The sequence below is a fragment of the Zonotrichia leucophrys genome, chromosome 5 (genome assembly GCF_028769735.1).
Source record: "Zonotrichia leucophrys gambelii isolate GWCS_2022_RI chromosome 5, RI_Zleu_2.0, whole genome shotgun sequence".
In the NCBI taxonomy this organism is placed as follows: Eukaryota; Metazoa; Chordata; class Aves; order Passeriformes; family Passerellidae; genus Zonotrichia; species Zonotrichia leucophrys.
The window spans coordinates 57,934,017-57,944,933 of NC_088175.1; the positions used below are offsets into that span (position 1 = coordinate 57,934,017).

General features: G+C 46.1%; 1 protein-coding gene across 1 annotated transcript; it reads left to right on the forward strand.

Annotated features, from left to right (window-relative positions):
* Positions 1–639: 639 nt before the first annotated feature.
* CCDC198 (coiled-coil domain containing 198) lies at positions 640–10,676 on the forward strand. The gene is given in 6 exon segments (XM_064716020.1): positions 640–903; positions 4,937–5,013; positions 7,595–7,685; positions 8,704–8,798; positions 9,633–9,825; positions 10,468–10,676. Coding segments are annotated over 6 exon segments (849 nt in total). The 5' UTR covers positions 640–719.
* Positions 10,677–10,917: the final 241 nt, after the last annotated feature.

Sequence of the window (10,917 nt, forward strand, 5' to 3'; positions counted from 1 at the left end):
AAAGTATCCCTGTCCATGGCAGGGGGGTAGAACCAGATCTTTAAGGCCCTTTCCAACCCAAACCCTTTTATGATCCTATGCTTTTATGAACTATCAAATATGACTCAGTTTTACCAATATTCTCAGTTAGCTTTGTCCTAAAGCTGAAATTTTTTTCCAGCAGTGTCCTCAGGCAACAGCAGCAAAGGAGGGGGAAACTCCTGGGCCAGGCTTTACTCCTAGGCCAGGCTTTACTCCTAGGCCAGGTTTTATTCCCAGGCCAGGCTTTACTCCCATTTATTTAATCCTGCTTCTCCCATGCAGGATGGGAGATATTTTAACCCTTCTGGAGCTCCAGGGATTGAAATTCCTTCCAAAACCTGAAGATTTAGCACAAGAGCTGATTGAAGAAATACCTGCAGGCCAGATGAGGTGGTGGTCCTGGCTGAAAATCTCTTGTAGGTAAAAACCAAAGTTCAGGTGGTGGCCCTGGTTGAAAATCATTTGTAGGTAAAAACCAAAGTTTCTCCAGAGCTGGGCACTGGCTCCTGAGCTGCTTCCCCCTCTGTCCTCCCTGCAGGGGAATGGCTGGGAAGGGTCAATGTTTAACCAAGGTGGGAAGGACATGTGTGGGAGCTGGCAGGGCCCTGGGTGGCTGACACAGATCCCTCTCCATGCTCAGGAGGGAGGATGGTTCCTGAGGGCTTTTCCTGCTCCCCTCAGAGCCCTGGCTCTGCAGGATGGGCCTGAGCTCCTCCAGGGTGACCAGGGTGGCCCCAGTGCCCGCCCAGGGGGATGTGCCCGCTCTGGGTGCCCTGCAGGGGCTGCCCACAGAGCCAGGCCAGGCCCCAGCCTGGGGAAAACCAATATTCCAGCTGGAACTGCCTCCTCTGAGGGAGACCTGGTACGGGAGAGCCTCGGCAGGTGAGGGGGCACTGCTGGGACATTGTTGTCACCTGGGGTCACCCTTGTCACCTGGGGTCACCGGGGCTGTGGCTGTGCTGTCTGCACTGGGGATGGGTGTAGGGGGGGCTGTGCTGCCTCAGCTGTTTTGTGCCATTTGTGCCATCTGTGCCATTTCCAGAGTGAAAAAAATGCCAATCGCTTGTTTTTAGAATTTTAAAAGTTTAATAGTAATAAAATGGTCATAAGAATAGTAATACAATTAGAGTAATAATAGTTTGGACAATTTGGATTAGGACAATATGAGACAATAGAGACAAAGAGTTACGAACGTCCGGGTACCTTTTCTGGGCAGCCCAAAAAAGGACCCATGTTAACAGAGGATTAACCCTTAAAAGCAACAGCCTGTTGCATATTCATACAGCTCATCCATGATGCATAAATTCCATTCAAACACAGGATTCTGTCTGGTCAGTGTCAACTTCTTCCTCTGAATCCTGACAGCATCTTCAGGACTGAGTGAGGCAGGAAGAAGTTAATTTCTTCTGATAATGGAGCAATAAATTCTCTTTCTCTGAAAGATTTAGGTGTCCTGTGGCTGCTATCTCAGTGTGAGCCCTTTCTTTAGAAAAAAAAGTATCTTACATAGCATAGTTTCTATTTTAACCTCATGTTATAACCTAAAACTATATTTAGCACACTACTTAAGAAAATTAACACAGCATAGCATTCTAACATAACACATCTAATATTCATTTTAATATTTTTGAAAATCCAATCATAAAATAAGCATTTTTCACACCAGGATGTTTCAGCTTTGGGAAAACTTATCTTTCCCTTTCCAGTGTTTTGGAAAGTGTCTCACTCAGCAGAGCCCAGCTCCTTGCTCTCATCAGACACCCCTGGGTGCAGCCCAGCATCCCCTGGCACCCCCTGTGACCCCATCGCAGCCCTGTCCTGCCCACCTGCCCCTGCCAGGCACAGCTCTGCCCTGATCACAATCAGATCCTGGCCAGGTGAAGCTCAGCACTGGAATCAATGATGAATTTCCAGGAGCAGAGGAAGGCAGAGAGCCTGGCTGTGCTTCCCTACCAGCAGCCTCCAAACTCCATCCGCTCCCAAACCCTTCCCAGAGCTCTGCATCCGTCTGGAAGAGGAGGTGCAGCTCTCCACAAGGAGCTGGATGCTGACAAATGCTTCCCACAGCTCTCAGGGCAGTGTGGGGAGAAACATCCATGAAAACCAGGGAGTGTGAGGAAGGGCGAGGCAGAGGGAGGAGGATCTGCACCCCCACCACCCCCTCCCTGCTCCTCCACTCCCAAAATCAATTTCTGACGCACACCAAGCAGGGTTAAGCACTGCTGCTTCACCAGAGGCTGGGTATTTTCTCCTGGATCGTTCATCAGGTGGCATCAGGAAGCAGTGAGAGCAAATAAACCTCTGGAGTGATAGCAGTGACATTCCCAGAACTGAGGTTTGGGGGAGAATACAAATCAGGTCTTGCTGTAGAAAAGCAGGTTTTATGTGCTCCACGAGAGCAAGAACAGCCAAATGTTCCTGTTCTGGGAAATTATCACTGGGCTTTTAACAAATGCTTGTTTAAAAAAAGTGTATTTTATTTAAAAATTAATAAATGCAATCTTCCATTACTTTCCATTTTCAGAAACAAGATGAGTATGCTCAGGAGGACTTGAGTGAAGTATTAACTCGAGCTGCTGTCTAAATAAGCAAAGCCTCCCAGAGAACTGGTTTCATTTGGTTTATGAGGGTCCAGCTTGGCTTATTTTAAACCCAGATTCCCGCAGAGGGGAGGATCTGCTGCTGCTGAAGTGCAGGGGTGAAAAACAGGAGAACAGAAGCCACAAGGATGCCTTGAGCTGGGGTTTGGTGATTTGGGGACATCCAGCCCCCAGCTCTGTATCAGCAGAGCACAAGGACAAATGTCCTGCAGGCCCCATCCATGGATGGCATGGGAGGGAAAAATTCAAAACAACCCCAAACACAAACCATCAAACCTCATAAAGGAGAAATAACTCCCTCAAAGCCCTGCCCTTCACCTGGACAAGCTTCTCCCAAGGCACAGCCACCTCCCTGTGCTGTGTCCCCGTCCCCATCTCCATGGGCCACCTCTTTCCCTTTCCTTTCCCCTCAGAAATTCCCTGGGCACCCACTGCCTGCAGACAGAGGCAAAAATTCCCTTTTTCTCTAACAAGCTGCTATTCCACCATGTGCTCCCTGCAGGTTTGTCTCCAGAGGAGCCTCCTGTGCTGGAAATTTTCCCCTCAGGCTCCCATTCCTGCATGTGTGGAGCAGCCAGAGCTTCACTCCGTGGTTAAACATTGCCAGGGCTCTGCAAAACATTTACCTGATGGAGGAGTCACCATCTCCCAAATCCCAGCACCTCACAGGAGGAAGAAATTCCTCTCTCTGAGGGTGGTGGGACACTGGCACAGGGTGCCCAGAGAAGCTGTGGCTGCCCCTGGACCCCTGGAAGTGCCCAAGTGTTCCAAGGATGGGGCTTGGAGCAACCTGGGATACTGGAAAGTGACTCTGGGATAGTGGAAAATGGGAAAAAAAATGATCTTTAGAGTCACTTCCAACCCAAACCATTCCATGATTCTGTGGTTGTCTTCCTTCTCTTCCCCAAGATCCCAGACTTGGGGTCTTCCATGAGGTTCAATGAAGGCCCCCATAAACTGACCTCCAAAATACTGCTTTTCTTGTTAAATATGACTAAAATTTGATTAAATTTGACATCAAAAAATATGATTAAATTTGACATCAGCTAATGCTCTTCCTGCATTTTATCCCCAGCTCTCCTCTGCTCAGCCCTCCTCACTGAGCTCCATGCGTAAAATGTCATTTGCATGCACCAGGACAGTGTCTTGGGGTGAAAATGTGGGATAAACACATTTTCATAAATATATAGATAAAATGTTGTGTGAAAGAAATACTTCCTGCACATGCAGGTATTTATTTGTGCAAGAAAAGAACAAAAGGGGCAGTGCTGTCCAGCTGAGAGCACCAGCACAGAACAGACCCGAGCTCAGATCCTGTCCAGGGCTCAGAGAAAGCTCTGCCCTAATAGCTAACAGGGATCACTGGTGTGTGACACGTTCTTTTGGGCTGAGTTCAGGCTCTGGGAGGGCACCCAGCCCTTTAATTCCTGCTGCTGCTGCAGCCCAGCTCTGCCACAGGCAGCAAACCAGCAGAGCTATTGCTCAGTCCCACCAAAAAATAACAATAATCAGGGGCTGAGCAGCAGGAAAAGACACAAACTCTGCCTGGGCATGACTTTAACAGGGCAGGCAGCAGAGATCAGGGATTGCTTGGCCAGCTGATTGTGACACTGTTCACAGGGGTTTTCAGATAAGGGAAGAGACAGAGATCTGACTCCATGGCTTGATTGAAACTCATGGCTTGTTTCTGAAGCCTTGATTTATTATTTTATAATATATATTACATTTAAACTATACTAAAAGAATAGAAGAAAGGATTTCATCAGAAGGCTGGCTAAGCTAAGAATAGAAAAGAAAGAATGATAACAAAGGTTTGTGTCTCAGACAGAGAGTCCGAGTCAGCTGACTGTGATTAGCCATTAATTACAAACAACCACATGAGACCAATCCCAGATGCACCTGTTGCACTCCACAGCAGCAGATCATCGTTGTTTACATTTTGTTCCTGAGGCCTTTCAGCTTCTCAGGAGAAAAATCCTAAGGAAAGGATTTTCCATAAAAGAAGTCTGCGACAGCTGATAGTTACAGGGCATGGGATGAGCAGAATCCCTTGCCCACCCAAATCCCAGGGGCTGGGAGAGGCACAGGAGACACAAGGATGGTGATGGTCATATTTAAAAGCCTGAGTGGCTGTAGAGGTATTTAGAAATCACAAGTACACCCACTTTACTCCTGCAGCCCATAGAATATTCCATGTGTCACTGGAATACACAGCCAGGGACTTCAGTGGGATCTCCAACCAAAAAAACAGGGCACCTATGGCTGAGTGCACCTGATCACCCAAAGTAACTTCATCCATTTCTTCAATCTTTAAGGGCCCCTCTCCTGGAACACCTTGCCGGGACAGGATGGGACCAGCATCATCAAGCAGCACCCACCTCGAAGGCCTCAGGTAAGGCAAACTGAAATATTTGTCTCCTCAAGCCAGGTCTCACAAGCTCTTGGAGATCTATTTCGTACTCAAAATAGCTCAGCTGCCTTAGAAGGCATAAAATTTTCCAGCCTGGGACAGAGTTTTACGCAGAGTTTTACCCAGTTTGGGGTTTTTTTGGCCTTCCCAGCAGGGCAGGGTGATGGGCTGGGGCTGTGGGAGGTTTTCTGCCCCCATCCACCCTGTGCTGGTGGCCTCGGTGCCTTCCTGGGGTGATGCCAGCCTGGAGCACGGCTTGTGGTGGCACATGCTGCCATCTAGTGCCACCTTCCAGCTTCATATTTGCCTTTTTGGGGTTTTTTGATGCTAAGAGACGTGCATTGTCATATTTGCTGAAAAATCCCTTCGCCAGGATTGCTTCTCCTGGGAAGCTGAGAAGCCTCAGAGAAAAAGGAAAGCAATAATTATCTGATTGCTTCTCCTGTGTTTTGCTGCTTTGGAATGTGGTCTGGAGATTGTTTACCAACAGGTGACTGTTTGATTGGTTCCATGTGAATTGTTTTTAATTAATGACCAATCACAGCCAGCTGTGTCAGACTGAGGCATCAGTCACGAGTTTTCATTATCATTCTTGGTAACTTTCTGTCTGTATCCTTTCTCTTTCTTTAGTATAGTTTGGTATAGTATTCTACAATAATATGATATGATATGATAATAATATAATTATAATATAATATATAAGCTTTCTAAGAACATGGAGTCAGACTTATCTCTTCACCTCATCCTGCGGACCCTGCAAATACCACACTTGGCACTGGCGATTAGTGGGGAATTGTCCCTTTAAATGACACTGATTTTTCCTCCTGGATTTTTACACAGATCCAAAATGACAGCTCAGGATTCAGCAGCAATTCAGTGCAGACATGGCCCTGTTGAGTCTTAACTCTTTTTTTTGTTAGGTTTGGGATTAAATGTGTGAGATGGCATCTTTTGTTTGGATTTAGATGTTTATTAGTTTTTATTTCTATTATAGTTTTCTAAATTGTGAGTTTTATCGTATTTTATTTTAATAAATTTTAAAAATTGAGTTATATCCCTTTTTTGTAAGTTTTTTTAAGGATAAATTGTTTAACTGAGAAATTACACTTAAATTATTTTTATTTTTAACCTAATAACTAATTATTTGTGATTTGTAATGTCGACTTTTTATTTAAATGTATAATATTATTTAAACTTATGAAGAAAGACTAGTTTTTGCTGTAAATTTATCTTGTTCTATATTTTTAAATAATATATTTTAATATAGAAATATTAAATAGTAAATATAATCTATTAATAATAAATAAAATAAAAAGTTTAATATAAACTATTAAATAGTGTATAAATATTATTTCAATAAATATTTATATATTTCTATAAATATATATTATATAAATGAATAATAATTTAAAAATAGATATATATATTAAAATATTTTTAAAATATATTTTAAAGGTTTAAACTCTAAGTTTTCTACTATGTAATATTATACACTTTTATTTGAACTATATACTCATTATCTTCGTTTTGTTATTTAATTTTGGAAGCCTTCTTTATGGCCTCAGGTCAATGCAGTGTTCTTTTGGGGGTCAGTGCCTGTCAGGACAGAAAGTCTAAAATTCTCAGTGACCAGGGTTCCAACATGTGTCCATTTATTGGCCGCTTGTTCATAATCAAGGAGTTAATGGTGCCCCAAATAAAATATAATTCAGGTGTTACAAAGTCTTTATGATGTCCCCTTTAATTTTTATTAAGCTGTACTGAGCTCTCCTCCTGGGAGGGAACTCCAGGTGGATTCACCACCCCTGGGAGTGTTCCAAAATCGTGTGGATGTGGCACTTGGGGACATGGTTTGGTGCTGGACCTGGCAGTGCTGGGGCAATGGTTGGGCCTGATGGTCTGAGGGGTCTTTTCCAGCCTGGTGATTCCATGGACACCAAGCCATGGAATGACCCAGCACCACCTCAGAGCCTGGCATGGTTTAAGGAGGCTCCTTGAGATAAAAACCCATGCTCAGAGCAGCCTGTAGAGCAAGGCTCTGCCTGTTTCACCAGCCAGCAGAAAAGGAACTTTGTCCCATGCACAGTTCTCCATAGAGAGGTCTTATTTAGGCCAATGTAGAATGTAAAGACTGGCTGGACAGAAGGAATGGTGCTCCAGGTCTCCTCTAATTGGGATCTGCCCTTTGATGACCTGATGGGATTTTAAAGATTAAATTATACACACTCAGCTTTGCCATGAAGCAATCTGAGCTGTGGTTTGGCTTCACTCTGGTCTTGGATGGAGCTTTGGGTGCTGTTTGGGCTCAAAGAGAAATAGCTGTGGGATGGAATTACTGTCAAACTGGGGCTTTGCTGCCTGTGCTGAAATGTGAAAGATTTCCCCAGTTTTGCCACTCCTGAAGGACCAGACGGTGTTCATCTCCCTGAGATGCCAAACTCCTCCCTGTATCCCAAGCAGCTGGGCCAGAATTGGAGCTGGAGAAATGTCAAGGTAGTTTCATATCCTGTTTAATGATCCTGTGGAATGAGCAATGTTAATATTATAAATCCTGGACTTGCAGAGGCTTGAACCTGCCATCCCTCCCCAAGCAATCGCTCCTGCGAAGCCCTGGAGTCGGCCAGCCGTGGCAGCAAGCCCAAAACCAAAGGTAAGTGCATGAGTTTGTGCCCTTCCCCAGGTCATCCCTGGCTGCAGGCTCCTTTTTCCCTCCCCCTTGGGACACCCTGAAGGGCAGAAGTTGGTGTTTAACCCCTGGCTGTGCTCCTGGCCCTGGCTGAGCCCAGGACACTGAGCTGAAACGCTGCCATGTAGGTGAGAGGATCCAACATAAGGGGAAAGCTTCCTGATCTCCAGCATGACAGTTCCCTGGATGAGATGGACCTGCTGAGCCAGGGTATTTAATATTTTAGAGGCTGAAAGTATGAGAGGCACGTTTTTAAATGAGTTATTTGAGCACCCATCACTTGCAGTTGGTGGGGAGAAGGGAGAGACCTCCTCGCTCTCCCTGTCAGGAATTTGGAGCCAGGTGGGGCTCAGGCTCCTGCCAGGGAACAAGGAATGAGGGGAAATGCCCTCAGTTTGTGCCAGGAGAGGTTTAGATTGGATTTTATGGAAAATTCCTTCACCGAAAACATTGTAAAACATTAGAACCACTGCCCAAGGCAGTGGTGGAATCCCCATCCCTGGGGGGATTTCAAAGCCATGTGGATGTGGCACTTGGGGACAGGGGTCAGTGGTGGCCTTGGCAGTGCTGGGGGGACAGATGGACTCCATAATCTTAGATACCTTTTCCACCCTTCACAGTTCCATAAATCTGATTTGAAGGCTGCAAACACTGTGTGCCACAAACATCCCCTGCAGCCCCAAACATGCAAACACCGTTCTTCCCTTTGGATCATGAGATTATCTTGGAGAACCAACTCCAGGCAGCAACACCTGGGGGGCAGAAGCACGAATACATCATTTTAATGAAGTTTTTTTCCCCTCCTGCCCCTGAGCTGTGGGATAAACTGCAAGCACAGTGGAAATCTGTGCTGAATTCCTGCAAGTTGGAGATGCTGGCTGCCTTTATCTGGGAGTGCCCGAGGGGTTTGTGAGCTGCTGGCTCTTCCTTTCTCTTTCAGAAAGTGCAGGTGTATTTATTTGCATCTTTAAATACCTTGTAGGTAGTGGAAAAGAAGGGGCAAAGCCTGAATCCCCTCCTTGGCAGGAGGCAGCACTTGCACAAGCTTCGGATGCTGGACTTGACCCGCAAGCGACAAGAGGTAATGCCAAGGTGGATTTGGAGAGTGTCACAGACATCTTTTCATTAAAAACCCTTTCCTTAGGATTTTTTTCCTCTTGAGAAGCTGAAAGTCCTCAGGAACAAGATGTAAACAATGGTTATCTGCTGCTGTGGAATGCAACAGGTGCATCTGTGATTGGCCCATGTTGGATGTTTGTAATTAATTGCCAATCACAGTCAGCTGGCTCAGACAGAGAGTCCGAGCCACAAACCTCTGTTATCATTCTTTTCTTTCTATTCTTAGCTTAGCTAGCCTTCTGATTAAACCTTTTCTTCTATTCTTTTAGTGTAGTTTTAATGTAATATATATAATAAAATAATAAATCAGCCTTCTGAAACATGGAGTCAGATCCTCGTCTCTTCCTTCAACATAAGACCCCTGTGAACACTGTCACAGGGGAGGGGATGGGGGTCTCTCTCCCATGGACCAGGAGGCTTCAGACCTGTTGCTGGGAAGAGGAAATGAAGCTTTCCCTGAGTTTTAGGCAGAGGGTTGGTGGGGAGCATCCCCAGGCCCCTGTGATCAGCAATTACCTGTGATTTTTCCAACGCATTGCCCTCATTTGGCCATGACTCACAGAGAAACCAAAAAATCCCTGTCCCAGTCATGTTCTGTCATGTACCCACTCTGGCAGATTCCATTTGCTTGGGTTAAACTACTCGACTGTGCAATTATTAATTCCAGGGCCAAGCCGCTAACGCTGTGCCACGTCGAGCTATTAAAGCACATTAAAACGCATTAAAGCACATTAAAGCACATTAAAACACATTCGCGCCTCTGCTGCTTGTGTTGACAACTCATTTGCAAACCCAGGCGGAGCTGAAGAGGAATCTCCACAGGGAGGCGAAAATCAATAAGCAAAACATGAAGGAATTGAGCCCCAAGGGTGTCCTTGGCACTCCCCAGAGAGGTGACAGCACCAGCAGCCCGGACCCCATCCCTGCTGGGCACAATCAGCGCTTTCCTGAAGACGACCCTGGTAAGTGGAATCATTTTCCAAGGCGATGTAAAACTCGCCAGCCCTCCTAAATGTCATCAGAGGAGTTTCCCTCTGATGTGGAAGATTCATCCACTGCTCCATCTCCTGCAGGGATGAGAAGCAGGTTCAGGGGGGAAAGGCTGAGTTTGCAGGACAAAGCATTGGAAATTGGAATGCACTCACTGAGGCTGATCACTTTTTGGGTTTAGGGTTTTTTCCCCACTGTCCCTGCAGAAATGGATCTCAGCCACCTCTTCATCCTGACCTGTCCAAGGGATGAGCCCTGTCCTGCTTTGCCTGCATGTGAAAACCTCTGGCACAGGCTGGGAATGTTTCACCCAGGCTGGAAGTGCTTAAATCAGTGAAAAAATCACTGAAGGTGAACTTCCACCAGGAGCAAGGGGAACAAACCTGGCTTCCTATTCCCTTGTGGTTCTCCACCTCAGCTCTGTTCCCCTTGGGGATAAAGCCATACTGCCAGACTCTGTAATTTCACCAAACATAATCCTGAGTGTGTTACACCTGCCCCAGACGTGGGGTCTGGTCTCAGGATTTTCCTTACCTGCTGTCCACAGCCATTCCCAGCTCAGGTCCAGCTGACTGAGAAGCTCTGCAGCTGATATTTTATTTTTGATATTTTATGATATTTTAATTTTTTCTCTCCCCCAGGACTCTGCAGGGCTGAGCCCTCTCCAGACAGGAGGGGGAAGGTTGACCTGTGGTTCTGCAGGGAGCCACGGACCCGGGATCTGTTCTGGGACTCCTCCAGCACAGACTCAGAGGAGTGGGAAGAGAGGATTCACCACAAACCCACGCTCGTGAGGACCAAGACAGAGAGAATTTCCCTCTTTGATGACTTCTTTGACAGGGATTTCTAGTGGCATGTCCCAAAGAAATGAGCCCCAGCTCTGGAGGGGCTGGAACCCCCCCAGATGGATGGGATGGGGTTGGGGACAGTGAGTGTGGAGTGTCACAGACACATTTTATGAAAAATCCTTTCTTTGGTATTTTTTTTCTCTGAGAAGCTGAGAGGCCTCAGGAACAAAATGTAAACATTGATTATCTGCTGCTGTGGAATGCAACAGGTGCATCTGTGATTGGTCTCATGTGGTTGTTTCT